The 19,070-nt window shown below is 36.7% G+C and overlaps 1 protein-coding gene across 3 annotated transcripts in view; it reads left to right on the top strand.

Annotated features, from left to right (window-relative positions):
- Vgll3 (vestigial like family member 3) overlaps positions 1-18,847 on the top strand; it is a 51,341-nt gene extending 32,494 nt beyond the window's left edge. For all 3 annotated transcript variants that reach the window (XM_029470821.2, XM_021185434.3, XM_029470822.2), the window contains exon 4: positions 13,201-18,847. In XM_029470821.2, the coding sequence (XP_029326681.1) occupies positions 13,201-13,244 (44 nt within the window). In that variant the 3' untranslated portion in view covers positions 13,245-18,847. The remainder of the gene's footprint in view (positions 1-13,200) is intronic.
- Positions 18,848-19,070: the final 223 nt, after the last annotated feature.

Raw genomic sequence — 19,070 nt, forward strand, 5'->3', positions numbered from 1 at the left:
TTCAAGCACTGCCATCAATTGGGATCTATTAGTAAATTAGGCTTGATGTGCTATGCTTGAATAAAAAACTGCAGAAAACAATGCATACATCCTTCAAAAACAAAACTTGTCTATGACTTATATGTGTCTCCATGTGCTGCATACAAGTAAACAGACTTATTAAAACCAAAGAAAACCAGTCTACTAAGTTATGTTCTACTTCAGAGCTATAAGCAATGAAGTCTCTATTATGAAATTAGTGATAAGAGAAAAATATAAGTTTAGAAAAAAATAGTTTATATACATACATATGGGTGTAAGAGAAAAGGCCAAAAAATATGTACACACACATATAGCATGTTTATGTACACAGATACAATTATGTATATGTTAGTGGTACAAAGAATTGAAACAAGATCCTGTAACAACTTCTACCCAGAAGAAAAGTCAGTAAGTAAGAAGATAAAAGATTGCTTTTATTAGTAAGCCTCTTCCCTAATCACTTGGGGCCCATAAAAAAGGTGTACTCAACACATGAGGACCATTTTAAACTTCAAAAGAGGTGTAGGATATAAGTCTAGAGTAGAATTTAAATAGAACAGACTATGAAATCAATTCTTTTTTTTTTTTTTTTTGGTTTTTCAAGACAGGGTTTCTCTTTATAGCTCTGGCTGTCCTGGCGCTCACTTTGTAGACCAAGCTGGCCTCAAACTCAGAAATCTGCCTGCCTCTGCCTCCCGAGTGCTGGGATTAAAGGCGTGCGCCACCACGCCTGGCTAATGAAATCAATTCTAAGACTCCTCTTACCACTTCATTGCGTTGGGCTAGGTGAGTCCGACCTGTAACCTCTCACTTCTTCATTTTTCTGACCTGACCCAACTATGGAAGTCAACGACTCAGGGAATATGGCTGTGTTTCCAGATGGCCATTGTGATAAGAAATGAACTCTGCTGTGACCTGTAATAAAGATGGACCACATCAAGCTGAAAAATTCACACCGAATGTGTGAAGCATCTTGAGAAACTGATGCAAGCTTGGAAATCCTCTATCATGTTGTGACTCTCTAAATTAATCTAGTTCTATTCCAGAAAAATAGCTGTGATTTTTGTTAGCCAATTTCCCTAAGAGTGGTATTTTGAAATCACTGACACACACACACACACACACACACACACACGGGAGTGTTTAGGCAAAAAATGACAATGGTGTGACAAAGAAAGGGAAAAAGAAACAAGAATTTGATGAAAGGTTAGGGACAGATACACCTTAGGAAATGTTTAAGTCATAGCTTTCTTTTTCTAAGATATTCTACAGGTCCAATGTGAGGAAATAGAAATGAACACACTGGCTTCATTGTTATATACTTACAGACAATGAGGATATACCTTTATAGAACTCAGTGAATTGTATGCATAGCAAGAAAGTGAGGCTATGAATTAGGCTCAAGATCATTGTGCTAGTTAACACTGTTCTTTGAAAACGGTATCTTTGCGTTTGCTAGTCCATTTTCCAACTTTGTTTCAACTGAGCTTTAAAATCCTTGGGATTGCTGTACAAGTTGCATGGCACCCTCTTCCTTCTGAAAACCTCTTCTTAAAACTACAGACAAAATTATTCACCATCATCTTTTCACAATTATTAATTTAATTTATTTATTTTACAAAAAAACTCCTGCTTGTTTAAATAATTATATCTAAGAGTACAATGTGATATTCCCACAGGCAAGTGACAGGTACTAATCAAACGTGAAATTAATGTTTCAATTCTGTATGTATAGAAACTCTTCAAATGATTTTGTAAGGTCTTGTTTTCCTCTGACAGCGGCTGGAAGTTTGGGAAGATTTCAAATCATGTTATGATTTCTTCCCTGAAAGAATCATATGTGCTTTGGGTGACAGAAATTTGTAGGTTAGAAATAAAAACTAACAAACAAAAAGCCAGATAATCCTTGCATGAGTTTCAATGGAGAACAATGCACAATCTGGTGTATGTCTCACGAGTCAGGTTTTTTCACTGTAGCTCTGCTGTGGCTCACAGCTCACACAGGGAAACATCTAAAGGGATGGCTCAAATGGCGAAATCTGTTTCACAGTCCATTCTCAGCCAATTCTGCATCAGCTTTCAAGTAGGCTACAAACATTATGGAAAGGCATTTTCTGTGGCCTGAGGAATTTACAGCTATCTTGATTCCCTTTCAGCTATTTATCAACAATATAAGGTTTCACAAACAGTTGTCTGCAGCCAATATGTTTTGAATTCTTTAGTGAAAAGATGACACACCAAAAGTATCTTGCAAAGGACTGATGAGAGGCAAAATGTGCCACTTTTTTTTTCTTGTGGGAACAACCTGATATATGGGAGATTTGAGTTCATTCTTTAAAACCACAAGCATGTGTTCTAAGGCTTACTTCCTGCTGGTTTTGCCTGTGCCATATTGAGTGGCCCTAGTATCTTCAGTATCCCTGAAGCCCTGTTTATATTTGCTAAGATGGAATAGACTCTTCTGGACTATGTCAGAGGGCAAGTTTGCATCCAGGTCAAAAGAAGATAGAAAATCCTGTTGATATCATTACAGGAATTGACACACATGTAGTCCATCCCATTGTCCAACATATTTCGCTTCAATAGAGAGATTGATGGCTTAGCCCAAATTCATATTAAAGTATGCTTGTATTTCAGCAGTTCCAAAGTTATTTTTTAAATTTGGAATTTTTAAAAAATAATTTATACTCCCAGATTCCAAACTTTCTCTTTTGGGGCAGTAGAGGCCCCAATCAGGGCTCTCAGATTAGCTCTTCTTGTAGTTGGATTATCTATTTTCTGAATCGTAAAACTGTCATGGTAAAACCTAGAAATCTCTTTAAAGATGCATATTTGGCTGCATGTGCATGTGCTAACCAACAGATGTCTGGATAGCTAGAATCTCTTGAGAGCATTGTAACGTGTGGTTTTAGTTATAATAAGTGATCCAAACTTTTTTTGCTCCCTTTGGTCTTGCTTTTCTCAGTTCTGGGAGAAAGTCTGTAGTTTGTAGAGAATTTACAGAAGAATATTTCATCTCATTCTTGGTTCTTTTGTTAGTTTTATCCCTATGTTTAAGATGTCTTTATATCTGCTTTTGAAATGAGTTTGCTAGATTGGTAAGCAGTGTCTACTTTTCGAATCATGATCCCAAGATTTTGTCTCCCAGGAGATGATCAATTCCATTGATGTTCAAGTTTAGTACTCAGTAAGTGGGCATTATGATAAAAAAGAAAACTGCCAGTCACTTCGATGTATAATTCATATTTGTCATAAGTTCATTTGTGTACTGATGGTCTCACATGTGTGATGCTTTCATTACCTGATGGCTACTTGGCCAGCTGGACACTGGAGAAGATGTTAAAGGCAGAAACTAGAGGGTCCTGCACGGCAGTTGGTGGTTTTGAAGAAAGGAAGGTTTTAAGATTGACTACTGTGGCTTGTTGTCTCAATGGCAGACACCTGCCAGTAGACAGCTTGTCACCCACAGTGTTTGCCTCAGGTATGCAGGTGTTGCCCTTCTTACCTTAACACAGTAAATTATGGTCTACAAGCAAATCAGGTTTGGTGGGCTTTACATTTGTACTCTTCCTTTGAATCAGAACTTAAAGACTTTCTGGGCAAGTTCGGGCAGTTTTCACCTTATCGTTTCTGACAGTACTGTTTCTGTGGAGATTTGAAGGATATTCTAAATGTGCCTCCAGAACATATCTCTGTAAGTAGAAAGGTCTTCTTTTGCTACTAAGTCCTCTACTTCCTGAGTGAGATATCATCCATTATTAATGTGCAAAGGTTGTAATCAGGAGCTGTTAACTGTTACCGAAATGTCATAAGGAATTAATTTAACGCTATATTTGGTTTTAGAAGAAGGCATCTTATTTTTAACAACTTTAAAACATTGTTAATCATTTACGTATTAAGAATGAGGTCAAATCACCAAATAGTCAAAAATTTTTATAACACATAAGAAAACATACTCATATCTAATGCACAAAAGGTACAGAGAAATCAAGGAGAACATTAATCATTGAATTTGGTCAATGATAAAACAAAAAAATCTTATCAAAGATAACATAAAGAGAAAGTCATAATCATACCATGTCCATATTCATTAATAATGAGACAATGCAAATCAAACAATTAGATACGTTAAATCTATAATGACCATAATAAATATTTTATTTTTTAATTAAAAAAATTTTAATACATTTATTTATTTATAGTCCAGTCTTTTCCCCACTTCAAGTTCACCCTCCCACAATTCCTCATCCCATTCCTCCTTCTCCCCTCTGTCTCCAAGAGGATGCCCCTTCCCCTTCTCCAGGCCTTCCCATTCCCTGGGGCCTCAAGTCTCTCGAGCGTTAGTTGCTTCTTCTCCAACTGAGGCCAGGCCAGGAAGTCATCTTCTGTGTATGTGTTGGGGCCCTCGAATCAGCTCCTGTATGCTGCTTGGTTGGTGGCTCAGTGTCTGAGAGATCTCAGGGGTCCAAGTTAGTTGAGACTGCTAGTTTTCCTATGGGGTCCCCCTCCTCCTCTTCAGCTTCTTCCAAGCCTTTCCCTAATTCAAACACCTGGGTCCCTGACTTCAGTCTAATGATTGGATATAAGTATCTGAGTCTGCCTCTGTCAGCTGCCTGTTGGGCCTGTCAGAGGACCGCTATGCTAAGCTCCTCTCTGTAAGCACACCATAACATCAGTAATAGTGTCAGGCCTTGGAGCCTTTTCTTGAGATGTATCCCAAGTTGAGCTGGTCATTGGACCTCCTTTCCCTCAGTGTCTTCTCCATTTTTTCTGTGGTTCTTGTAGACAGGAACAATTCTGGATCAGTTTTTGACTGTGGATGGCAACACCATCCCTTCACTTGATGTCCTATCTTTCTACTGGAGGTAGACTCTATGAGTTCCCTCTCCTTACTGTTGGACATTTCATCTGAGGTCCCTCCCTTTGAGTTTTGAGTGTCTCTCACCTCCCAGGTTTCTGATATATTCTAGAGGGTCTGCCACCTCCTACCTTCCAAACTTGCCTGCTTCCATTCTTTCTGCTGGCCCTCAGAGCTTCAGTTATGTTTACAATTCCCCTCTGTGTCCTCTCTCACCCAGATCCCTCCCTCCCTCTACCTCTGTGATTGTTATCTTCTCTCTCCCAAGTGGGAAGCATCCCTACTTGGGCCTTGGGCCTTTCTGCTTGTTAACCTTTTTGAGTTCTGTGGATTTTATCCTAGGTATTCTGTACATTTTGCCTAATGTCCACTTATTAGAGAGTACATATCCATGCATGTCCTTTTGGATCTGAGTTACCCCACTCAGGGTGATATTATCTAGTTCCATTCTTAATAGCTGAATAGTATTCCATTGTGTAAATGAATCACAGTTTCTTTATCCATCATGGGACATCTGGGTTGTTTTCAGCATCTGACTACTACAGATAAGGCTACTATGAACATTGTTGAGCATGTGTTCCTGTGGTATGGTGGGTCATCTTTTGGGTATATGTCCAAGAATGGTATAGCTGGGCCTTCAGGTAGATCTATTTCGAATTTTCTGAGGAACCTCCAGATTGATTTCTGAAGTGGTTGAACCAGTTTGCAATCCCAACAGCAATGGAAGAGGGTTCCACTTTTTTCTACATTCTCGCCAACATATGCTGTCACCTGAAAATTTGATCTTAGCCATTCTGACTGGTGTGAGGTTGAATCTCAGTGTTGTTTTGATTTGCATTTCCCTGATCACTAAGGACTTTGAACATTTCTTTAAGTGCTTCTTGGCCATTTGAGAGTCCTCTGTTGCGAATTCTTTGTTTAACTTTATACCCCATTTTTGGATTCAGTTATTTGGTTATTTTTTGAGGTTAGCTTTTTGATTCCTTTATATATTTTGGATATTAGCTCTATATCAGATGTGGTGTTAGTGAAGATTTTTCCCCATTCTGTAGGTTGTCGATTTGTCTTATTGACTATGTCCTTTGCCTTACAGAAGCTTTTCAATTTCATGAGGACTCATTTATTAATTATTGATTTTATATTTTAAAAAAACTGAGTGTCAGAGTCATCTTGAGCATATTTTGGCATCATAGTTACTTACGCAACTGTAATTGACTATATGTGTGCCTTCAGCAATAATACAAATATGTTTGCAAAACAAGTTTGTATGTATATGTTTATGCATATGTATATGTATGTCCATATGTAGGCACATTATGTACATCTGTTGAGTATTGTCATACTGTAGAATAATTGCTACGAGATCTCTCCCAAAAGAATAAAGATATGTATGTTGTTTCCAATGATATTGCTGCTCCTGCAGTAATCTGCCCCACAGTTCAGTGATGATTGCTCACAGATCTAAAATATACTTTAAATTGAGAACACCGGTGGAAAAGAATATTACTTAGAGCCTTTGCTCTCCAAGTACTTTTGGTAATGGATTTAAAATAAGAAGTCTCATGTTTTGAGATTAAAATAATTTGTTTTAGATGTTGTAAAAGACGTATGGTGATTACACATGATCTGTTTTGATGCTCATTACATTACTGTTGCCCAAATGGGTAGCTATTGCTTCGATTCTTCATTCCTCCTCTAAGTTAATAGTATGATGCTCTGTTCACATGGATCATATAGAAAGCCCCAACTTGTATTTAACCTGATTTTGCAAGCCTCCAACAAACAGATGTAATTGTATTATCATTTGCAGTGTTAATTCTATGAAGGCAAAGAAATTCATATGACTGTCTCATGAACATTCCTGTGGTCACCTGCCATTCTGTCAGATGGGGAAGGTTGGGTATTTGCCACCATAGAATGCTGTATATATTTAAGTTGGAAAGAAGTACTATTTGCATTTCTTGTAGTAGAGCAGAGTATTTATTTTTAAATACAGGAATAAGATGCCAGTTTGTTAATCTAATAACAAGTGTTCCTGGGTAAATGACTTGCATGTAAACTCTTAATATCTGTGAAAAGAACAGTTTGTACTTATTAAGTACTTTCTTTCCTTTAAAGTCAAAACATGTTTTACTGACACTCAGGTTTTATATCTCCTTTCTCTCTTTTCACCACTATGTCTCTCACTATACAGTTCCTTCTTTTATCTCTAAGAATACAAAAAAATGGGTGCATATTTGATTTAAAGAGGTGTGCTGATGTCATTTTCACATTATCATGGGCCCTCAGAAGTAGAACATGCTTTTGTAGTGGGTTATGACTGATAAACTGGGTGTTCCCAGAATCCAGTTCTGCCATAGAACACAAATTTCACTTCATTTTATCACCTATGACTTCTTCCTAATATTAAAACAATGATACCTTAGTCTTGATGCCCTTTTAAATATCGGATGGTTTTACATATCTTATTTTGATCATATTCATTTTCTTCCTCCATCTTCAAGATCCACACTTCATTTAGTACTCTCCCAACTTTGTTCTGATTATTTAAAATTCTTTCAAGTATTCAAGTTCTACTAATGATACCTTTATACTCTAAGGTGTATTGCTCTACGCTTAGATCTATCAGGAGATACACCATTAGTGAAATGTACTCTCTCCAGGCAGCTATTGATCTCCAGTAGGGAGATCAGCTAGGGGTGAAATTTTGTGCCTACTTCTACCCTCCATGCTGGAAAGTCTAGCTAATCTTTAGCTAATCATGTTGTTGTTCCCACTTTAAAACAAAAATCCCATATACAGTCAAAATGTATTTTCAAAATTTATTTCCTTCATCCTCCGCATGGCACTTAATGATTGGTTCTATAAAGTTATGCAAACATCTAATTAGTAGGTTGCAATCAGCCTGTTAGTGTCGTTTATATATGTCATAGCATTCCTATTCCGCCCCTGCTTTCAAACCTTCCCCTCCCCCACATCTTCCTTTATGCATTCTCTATCTATGCATCATTATCTACTATACTTGGCAGCAAGCTTACCATTTTATTGTGATCCCTACAAGATGCCCATCTAGAGCTGCCCATGCCATCTTTTCCAGTACAGGGTATAGGAGCTCTAGTAGATTCAAAAGAATCCACTCTGAGCCAACACCTGTGTCTTTCCTGGGAGTTTTGGGGAACTTAGGGATGTTGTCACAAATGCCTTGGGGTTGAAGGAAGTTGGGGGGGGACTTTAGCCTTTTTATGCTTACATACATATTGCTTCTGTTCTGATTCTTATATCCATAATCTTAACCTGACACCAAACTTTTAAAATTGTGCCTCTTGAAATTTAGAGCATGATTGTGCCCACGAGTGGGGAAGTTGCATCTTTGTAAGATTCTGTCAGTGCTGTGGTCTGGATGTTGGTGTCCTCCTGAAAGTTTGTGTTGCAATTCTAACTCTTAAATGTTGGTTCTAGTGAGGCCTTTGGAGTATGGATAAGTGACAGGATCTGAGTCTTCAGAAATGGGAATTTATTCTCTTCTAAAGGGCTTTAGAAAACACACACACTTACACACACACACACACACACACACACACACACACACACACCTACCTTTCTGTTTTAGGAAACAGTAAAAGGAACCTCTATGAACCAGTAAGCAAGCTTTCATCAAACACCAAATCTTCTGTTGTCTTGATCTTAGATCTGAGCCTCTCCAATGGTGTTGGAGGAATCTCTGCTGTTAATCAGCTGCCCAGTTTGCAGCATTTGTTTTAACATCCTGAACAGAGTGACTGCCAGACTCACAGATTTTTGAAATGAAAGCAAACTGTGATCTTCTTACGTGACCAGATTTCTCTCACATTCCTAATTACTTCAAGTTTGTTTGCTTGGGTACAGATATTGTTTCTTCTCTTCTGTTGTGATCAGGTGGTGTTGGTATTGGAACTGAAGTGAAGAAGTGTGTCTCTGAGCCTTTAGTTTCTTTCAGGCTCTATTCTAAGTGCATCTCTCATTCAAACTCTGAAGATAATACTGTAATATATGGCTTACTTCTGATTTATAATAAGCAAGAAGCAAATAATAAAGATAGAAAATAAACTATAGCAAAAGCCTTGAGTCAAATGTTCTCCATTTTAATATAGTTCACTTTAGGAAAGTGATTGAGTCTAGCACAATTATATCACACTAATGCAATGGTTTAAAGCATTGTCAGTCTTTATTATATCTCAGAAATAATTTATTGTATTTCATAAATACATTTCAAGTTAATGTAGTTGTTAGAAACTATCAAGTGACTCATCTTATTATTCTTGCTATCAGCTCAGAATACACACACACACACACATATTTAAAGAGTTGAAAAGGGGGGCTGGTGAGATGGCTCAGTGGGTAAGAGCACCCGACTGCTCTTCCGAAGGTCCAGAGTTCAAATCCCAGCAACCACATGGTGGCTCACAACCATCCGTAACGAGATCTGGCGCCCTCTTCTGGAGTGTCTGAAGACAGCTACAGTGTACTTACATATAATAAATAAATAAATCTTTAAAAAAAAAAAGAGTTGAAAAGGGAATATAGAAATTGATTTGTAGTTTTGTGAATTAATTTTGTGAGAGGCTGTTTATGTGGGGATTAGTCAAGTGTGACTAGTGTCCTCCTGCCCTAACTTTCCAACAACACAGGTTCCATAAAGTGTACATATATGCTATCATTAAGATCACTGTCTCTGCCATCAGATCTTCTGTTTATAATCCTGCCTCTGCCATCGCTTCCCCTAATTTCTGCCCTCTTGTTGAGTAGCCCGTATTATTTCAAGCATGGTTTAGGAGATTCAGTGAATGATTCCGTGTAAAGTTCCCAGCACTTTCTGGAAAGGGAAGCCTTGTCATATACAAATCAAGGATGTGAGCTAGCCTTGCCCTCCTCCTTCACTTTTACTTTCTACTAAAATATCTTATGGGCCGAAGAATGAGACCAACATGGAGTTACAAAATAAAGAAAGCAAGTCTGGTGATTTCTGTCAGCCAGTGGAAATCAAAGAGTGTGTTAGACCCTCATTTCATAAAGATTTGGTTGGCATTGGAGCAGCAAAGGAGTCCAAATAGGAGCACTGCTTATGGCAGAGGATAGTCTCTTCTCGCAAGGAGTTTTTGAAAAATTGCCACGTATGTAGACTATGCAAGGATCATGATGAACACTTTTGGCTTCTTTCATTTTGTTGGGCAAAAAAACAACCAGCTAGCTCTTAAGTATCCAGAATCACTATTAGCAATTTTCTTTCATGGCGCAACACATCAGTAGGGTCTATTGTCATTGTTCTTTTTCAAATTAGCTATATTTATTTTGAAATTTACAAAAAAAATGATGCCAGAAATTAAAGCAAAGATATGATTTTTGTCTTCCACCTAGAAGAAACTAAGCAATCAGTATTCAATAATAATTTAATACCTGTGAGTTTATAGATGAATTGTCATGTGGCTTGGATTTGTTAAACTCTACTCTAGAGTGACACAGAGCCACGGAACCAAACACTGAAGAGATGCATTTATAATGAGAATGATTTCTGCTATTCTGGTTGAAAAGTTGGGGTCCATCTTAAGTAGTTCCATACTTGACTACAGCAAACATTTACATGATCTGAGGGAGTCATATATCTTTGCACATCAAACTAGGGATTGCCTTTATTTAAAAAAAAAATCCAAACCACTGTTGATTGCAGCAGTATTCATGACTTGCAGTGTTGACAATCTATAGATTGATGTAGTCTTCAGCCCTGGAATATTGCGTCATCTAGAGGATGAGAAATATTAATAATGAAAAAAATATTTATGTAGTCAGCAAATTGTTGGTAAAGGTGGCTTAGATTATGCAAGTCACCCCACAGAGACTATGTCAGGTTGCAAATTATTCAACCGACAAATTTATTTGCAAATAAGTAAAGCAAACTTGAGTGTCCTGATACATCTCTGATATTTTCTTTTCCTTTTCGGTCTTCTCTTTTAACCACATCCTCTTTGAAACAAGAGCAAAAGTTCTATACCAAGTGAAATGCCAGGATTCTTAGAGAATAATAGCTAGACCATTCTTTTGACACCCAGGACTTATAGCCTTTAGAAAATACTTTTAGAAAATGCTTTGTACTGCGCAGACTATGCCTCCATAGTCTGATGTGCTTATTTTAAGAAAGAATATTAATTTACACTCTCTCTTTCCCTTCTCCCTCCCCCTTCCCCCTCTCATTTTTTTTTTTTTACACTGGCTCTTTTTTTTTTTGTTTTGTTTTGTTTTTTTCGAGACAGGGTTTTTCTGTGTAGCCCTGGCTGTCCTGGAACTCACTTTGTAGACCAGGCTGGCTTTGAACACAGAAATCTGCCTTCCTCAACCTTCTGAGTACTGGGATTATAGGCGTGTGCCACCACACCCAGTTTACACTGGCTCTTAGCTACACTTACTCTCCTCTCCTCCAAGTCTTCACCCATCCCATCTCCTCCAGATCCATTCTTCCTCCATTTTTCTTCAGAAAAGATAAGACTTTCCAGAGATATCAGCCAAACATGGCATATCAAGCTGCAGAAAGACTATGCACATAACTGCAAATTAAGGTCAGAGGAAGCTACACAGTAAGGTGAAATGAATTCCAAAAGTAGCCAAAAGAGTTAGGAGTCCCACCAGAAGACCAAGCTACATAATCATAACATATATGCAGAGGGCCTAGATCAGACCCATGTAGGCTCCCAATTATGGGATCAGTTTCTGTGAGCTCCTATGAGTCCAGGTTAGTTGATTTTGTGGGTTTTCTTGTGGTGTCCTTGATTCATCTCACTCCTACAATCTGATGTGCTTTTTATGTTCTTTCATTTATTCTCTGTCTTTTTATGTTGCTGTCTTTGAATGTTGTCTTAATATTGGCATCCAGTGACACTGCTTATAATTATATCGTTACTTAGTAAAAAAAAAAATAGTTGATGGAGGAACAAGAGATGCTACTATACTAACAATCAAAATATAAAACTATCTGGGGTTATTTTTTGTTTTGTTTGTTTTTGTGTTTTTTGTTTTTTTTATGTCAAATACCCCAGATGGATAACACTTTTAAACACAGTTAAAAGAATAGTTTGAGATCCTGGCACCAACATAACAATACTCATCTCTTTCTGCCCACATTTTGGAGGCTTCATTTCACATTTTGAGTTTTGATTCTGAATGACTTCCAGCACTTGAAGGGCAGAGGCAGGCAGACTTCTGAGTTCAAGGGCAACCTGGTCTACAGAGTGAGTTCCAGGAGAGCCATGGATACACATAGAAACCCTATCTTGAAAGAAACAAACAAACAAACAAAAAAGAGTTTATTCAGAGAACTCACTCTTCCAAATTATATGCTTCAAATAGAAAAATAAAGGGAACTAAAGACACAATAGGCATGAAAATGAATTAATTGCGACAATGATTTCAATGTATATGTCCATCAAAATATTTTAATACATACATCAAATATGTATGTTTGTCAGTTATATCTCAAAAATAAAGCAAAACAAAAAAATATACACAAAATTAAAATATTTCAGGGAGGTTTGGATTGCCTGTTTCAGAAATTGGTTAAGTGACTATAATAGACACAAGTAAATTTCATATTTTCTATACTTCCTCTTTAATAAACTTTCTATTTGACCTATCAGTTAGGGTTCAAATGTGTTCATGTATCTGTTTTAAACTTATTTAACCTCACTTGCTTGCAATGTTCCTTAGACCCTTCTGAGACACTTTAAATTCATCATAGGAAAAGATGTTAAAAGACGTAAATGAATAACTAGAATCCAGTCCTATTTACTATGACCTACCAGCATACCAATGGTTCTAACTTTCATGTTTTATTCATACTTAACCACTGTCTCTGATTTTAATGATGCTACTCTAAATAAAATAAAATTTAAAACAACCGAACGTACTACTTCCACAAGTCTAACAGCTGAAAATTTTAACTAAAGAGTTGTTCAATGTTTCTCAACTTGGTTATGTCTCTCTTTTCTTCCATTATTATATCACCTTAAAGTTAAGGCACAATTTTTAAGTTTATTGAACTTATCATTTACTCCTAATCCAGAAAAAATAAGAAAGAAACAGCACAGAGTGTATACAGTATGAACAGCATTATTCTAGTATAGAGTTCTTTTTTACACAAAGTGTTCCCTGGCCTTTTTAGAGGATAGGTCAGCTTTAGGACCTGTCTCATGTTGCCCGGGTTTAATTTTTTTAATCAGTGACTTGCAGGTCATGAATATTAATGCATGCTATATGTATACTTATTCTTCATTCTTTTTCCATTTTCATCATTTTAGGTCTTCAGCATCAGGACAAGAGCAAAGAATCAACTTGGTACTGAAGCATGGTATCAGCAGGTCATATGGCAGCATGAATCCAAGGGCCCACTGGGAAAATGCCATTGGGATATCCCATCCAGAAATGGGACACAGGAAACGTGGAGTGAGAAGAGAACATAGAAGGCCATTGTCTTTAGATTTGAACCTTTACTGGAGAAAACATAGAGGGCTCTCCTAGTCCTCAAAGAAGAGCATTTGGGTTTTTTTTTTCCCTCATCTGAGCCTTTGTCACCCGTGCAACGTCTTGTTTTACTTGCCTTGTACCAGTACCTGGGCTAGCTTTTGTATGCCTTTTTATTTTTCTTTTTGAACCAGTAACCTTGTAAGAAGATGATCTACCAAATGAAATTGCTCATTCCTTCAGGAAAAACCATTAACTCCATCTTCATCTATTTTTATAGAAATACAAAATGGTTGGTTTAGCATGGAGGGGATATTTTTGAAGATGTAATTTTTTTTTAATGTTGTAACAATCGTGGAGTTCTGTTTAAAGAACTTGCTCTCAGAAAAGCACTGGCCAAAATGTTTAAGCGCTGATCCATCTTTAGAGTCTGTGATGCGCTGTGTCTGTGCTTCCGAGGGTACCTCAAGGGTTTCATCCTTCCTCCAACATTGGCACTACCATAGACAAACCCTTCAACATTGTGTTTATGTTGAAACTCAGTGAAGACTTAATTCAATGATAGCTCTCTTAGTTTGCCGTTATATATGTCTGTGCAGCTTGAAAGGGGTATTTTCTTTTAAAGGGACACAAAGGAAAGGGGACTTCTTGCAAATAGTTCTTGGAGGTTGACTAACAAGAAAAATTTGGTTAATGAACAATACTTCTCTATATAGTCCAGCCTATCTTAACAATTAGGAGGAGAGTTTACACATGGCTTCAAAATAGGAAAAATCAATGCATTTATCTATGATAACTGTGGACATCACTGACAAATTTTCCTAATTTCTAACCATTCATTCACGGATGACTTTGTATGACTTTGTTTTCTGAATACAAATGAGTAGTATCAGGAAAGGAAGGAGACACGTGTCAAAATGCTGACTGTCCCTCATCTTTGTAAACTGATAAGTGATGTATTCTTTATGCAATGTTTTCATTTGATCATTTTTGCAAGATTTTCATTTGCTTTTAAGTGTAATTAGTTTCTCAAAAATTAGAGCAAAAATAAAAGTGGTAATGGATTTAAGTTTATGCTTCAATTGCACAAACTGGTTGAAAGACTCAAAGCTTGAGAAATGAACTTAACATGGCCCACAAGATTAAAAGAAATGAAGTTGGAATTAACTTTAAGAGAAAATGGGGCAAAGGTTGGGATTATGAAGGTATCAATGAGTAGCAAATCAAAGACACAGTCTATTTTTTCCTTTCAGTTGCTCCCACCCACACAGGACATTCATGTAGTATAGATGCTTTTATTTAATAATGTTTCTCAAATTCTTCCATTCCTCTCAGGCCACACAAAACAGAAGGTTCAGTCACGTGCTATGTTCTGTTTTTAATTGTGAACTTCATGGGTGAGAATACTTTACACATTAACAACACAACAAGCAAGCAGCTACACAGAATTCTCACAACTCGTTTCCAAACGTTTCACTTGGCTGTATCTTAGACATCCGTTTCTCTTCCTGCTGTGTTTTGAATTACAAACTCACTTCATCTCTTGCATTCACAGACTTCCATCAGTTTTTTCATCTTGATTTTTCTTTAGCACAGTGTTCACGGTTTTATCAATATAATCTAGACGTAAGGAAGCTTCTACTCACCAGTTTAGGAACTTTACAATCCAGACAATGGACCTCATTAAATTCTGTGCATATTTATCTGGATTTTGATAACAAATAAAAATTGTTTTATTTGTTATTTCTATCTACATAAATATGTGAACCATAGAGTTGAATGGATCTATCAAATTCATGACGTCTTGAGTCCTCTTGAGTTGTAAGAACTGAGCACTTAGCAACTCTCATGAGGGAAACACACTGGCTGTTGTCACATCCTTCCTTGGGTTATATTAACTTACATTGCCATGTCTCTTAGAACAGTACCACACTTCAAATCACTGAAGCTCGCTCCATTAAATTTTTCCAGATAAGGGAGGATAAGAGGACTAACTTGTTTCCTTATCTTGTTTCTTTATCATCATTCTGGATTGAAAAGGAAAGTAGGTAATTTCGTGGTTTTGCTCTGATATCCTTATAACTATGGCCAAAACATGATTTGGTTCAAGACCAAAGGAAAGAATCTGAATTCTATTGCATGCAACAAAGGCTCTCCCTTTAAGAATAGGCATAGTTATCAGTGGCACATTGTCACCAAAGGAAGAGACCAAAATCTAATAAAAGGAAAAAGAACATGTCCAGCATCCCTCAGTGTTTTGACACTATTGTAACAAGCAGAAGTAATAAGGGAGCTATACCATAGCAAAATAAGTAATCTGAATTTATTTGCATATAAAGTGCTATTACCCTCTGGATCTGGGTTTCTCACTTTAAAGTACGGCTGCCATACTGAAGGTGATTGCCTTCTACCCCTCTGAATTCATTAGACCCATTCTACCTTTGACTGTTTCACAACTTAAATTTCTTTCAGTCTATTTGAAAGCCTGTACACTTGACACCAGAAAACCTTATTATTTCATATGCAATCTACTATTTCACCAGTGAACTCTCTACAGTAAGAAACCACAGAATGTTGGCTATTAGAGTCCCTGCAGGATATTTGATCTTTCCTTGTTAATTTCTAAAGAACCTCTGAAGTTTATAATCTAAACATTTGTATAAACCAAGTTGATATATTATCTTTCAAAGGTTACCTATTCTTTTAACTCTTCCAACTTTTCTATTTTGAATCCCTTATTGAGATTTGAATGCTAACTCCCCAAAATGGAAATATTATCCTCAAATTTATAAAATGAGAATGAGTGGATTGCAAAAATACTGAGGAACACATTTTCCAAAGTTGTGGCCTTAAAATAAAATGTTCTAGAGGAGGGCATCATTTATTCTATCAATAGTATTTGCCTGTTCATAAGATTGCAGAACATGGGACAGGTAGTAGCCTTAAAATCATTATCTGACTGGGTGTTGTAATTTCAAGTTATAGAGACTGTACTTTCATAAATTGCATGCTGTCCCTCATGAGAAGCATGCCTGTATGAAGTAGCATTTGTTGAATTAGTCAGTAGGAATGGCAGTAAGTGATGGACAAGGCAAGGACATACTTCACTGTTTTGACTAAGAAAGAGTGGGTCAGCAGGGTGAGTTAGTGTGACCTCAGTTGCTCGATGAATTGTGACTCAGCTGTAGTTGATTGTTTCAGAACTTCATTGACCTCATGATAAAAATGGGATAATACTACCTATCAGGATGGCTGTGAAAGTTGGTAAACATATACAGATGCACCCAACTTACAGTGTAGATGTTCAAACAACTACCAGCCTCCTCAGTTGACCATCAGTTCAGCAAGTTGGTTATAAAACTGAGCTCTTATATATCCTGTCCCTTAATGTTGCCCATTTATTATTCAGAACCTAAATAGACGAATGACTGCTTCGCTGTAAAGAGTCATTGAAAGGGAAATCTTTTTTTCTTTCTTTTTCTTATGGAAGATAAAATGTTAACTTCTTAATGAACTCCGAGTTTTTAATGTGGTGTTCCTGAAGAAATGTTAATTAAACATCTAGTTGTATGTAGCCAGAGTCTGAATCATATTCACCCACAACTCTATATATTGTTCCCTCCAAAATTATGAGGGCAGTGTCACCAAGCCCCCGACCTATGCATTTGTCAGATATACATTGTGTTTCTGTGGCACTGACCTAGGAATGCTCTTCTTCTCTGCCCCTTTTGTTTTTCCTTGCCTCGGAGGAAAAGTTGCACAATATGGTGTGGAAAAAAAGAAGTCTCCCTCATAGAAAGGGAGGGGGAGCATTCCCTTTACGATCTAAGTCAGCAGATTTACTATACTTGAGAAAAAAAAATGAAACAACTTTATTGGAAGCAGATGTTGACACTGTGTCGGTTATTGAAGATGGAAAGAGTTCACTCTGTCGTTGCAGTTACAAAGGGGTATTGATGGCAGTCAAGGTCCCTGTGATGGGTCACCTTCCCAGCTGGGGGAGGACAGCAGAAACAGTATGAGACCCAAAATGAAGTCAGCCTGTGATTTCAACGTACAAGAAACACCAAGGACGAAGCTTGCTTGCTGCATTTTTTTCCCTGCAGGATACATAATATATATCTTTCATATAATATTAAGGCTGGAAAGACAAGTTAAAATCAAGCATCTTAAAAATACTACAATTTGAGGAATCCTTTATATCTACCATGACATCATGAAAACTTCGATTAAATTTACTTCAGAAAATTAGGCTGATATTTGTGTTTCAAAATGTAGCTGATCACAAATAAACATTTTGAAGGAAGGGTAGCTTTGGCTTTTGGGGGATGAACGGAGCCAGCAAGGGAACCTCAACTTCAATAGCTTCACAATGTTAATTGCCATGGTTATGTGGTCATGGGATTAGGTCACAGATCAGACTTGTAGAATATTGCATAGTATTTTTTCTCTTCGCGCTTTCTGGGAATTTTTAAACTGTAAAATTAGTCATTATAGTTAAATGTCTTGCCTTTCACATTTTTCTTGTGAGCTTTTGTTTGCTTGAAGCATTTTGTGATGTCAAGTGATTAGTCAAGGAAATAGTTTTGAAATTTTTGACCACCTTATATTGATCCAAGGACATTTTCGAAAACTCTTTTTAAATTGCAGGGAATTCTAATAGGTTTTTAATGTTGTTTTCCAATTCTGTTGTGCCGTGTAAATAAACAAGGCCATACAGTCATTTAGAAAGGGGCACAACATCACCAATTAATTTCTTTTTCTAATGATTTCTGACTACTAAATTTTAGGCTAATATGGCTTCTTTTCAAAAATGAAATTCCTAGTGAGACTTTCTTTCTTTTTACCTAAGATGTGAACTTTTCTCTTTATACTGATAGAGGTAGACATTTTTTCCCTTCTGTTTTGTGGCTAGAGTCACAAAACAGAATGTAATGAATCTACATACTTGGTTCAATGTGTAGGATATGTACACTTGTGAACTTCCTATCTGATTTACAAATGCTATTCCATTTAGGTATTTTTCAAGATGTACAATGTAGGGAAAACCCCATGTGTGTTCTTTGTATCATTTTAAAGTGCATATATTTAAAGGAAAATGCTGACTCCTTTTGTTTTCATTGCGTACACCTAGGTAAGGTGAAATGGTTTTGTAAAGAGAAAATGCACAATATGATATCTTTATATTTATCACTTGATAAGGTAAACTGAAAACTAATAGTAGAAGTCATATCTTACAGCAATCGACATACAGTATGATTCCAGATTTGTTAGTTCTGAGAGAAATCACGCCATCTTGATTTCCTATTTCCAGAAAAGGAAATCAAGCAATCGTGGTTATGCTGTCATTGTTACCTAATAGATAATGGATAATTGCTAAATCTTTTGACTTTATAATTGTAAAATCATATGATTATTTTTTGTTTTCATTCTTCAAATGCAGGACGTCTAATTGTGTCATTGATATACAATCATGGATGACTTTGTGAGAAGAACAGATGTCATTTTCTTTAACTTGTTCAATAAATAATTTAATGTGACTTTAATGATTGGGTTTGCACTTCTAGTAACTAAATCTCTGTTTCCTTTGTGTGTAAACAACTTGTAGATATCATTTAATTATCTCATGTTAGATTTTTATAAATTATGGGTTTAATTTCTAGAGCCGTGGCATTTATTTGTTACAGTTTGGAGTGGATTAGGAAAC

This window comes from Mus caroli, unplaced genomic scaffold, assembly GCF_978045245.1.
Source record: "Mus caroli unplaced genomic scaffold, Mus_caroli_1 scaffold_17, whole genome shotgun sequence".
NCBI classification, from domain to species: Eukaryota; Metazoa; Chordata; class Mammalia; order Rodentia; family Muridae; genus Mus; species Mus caroli.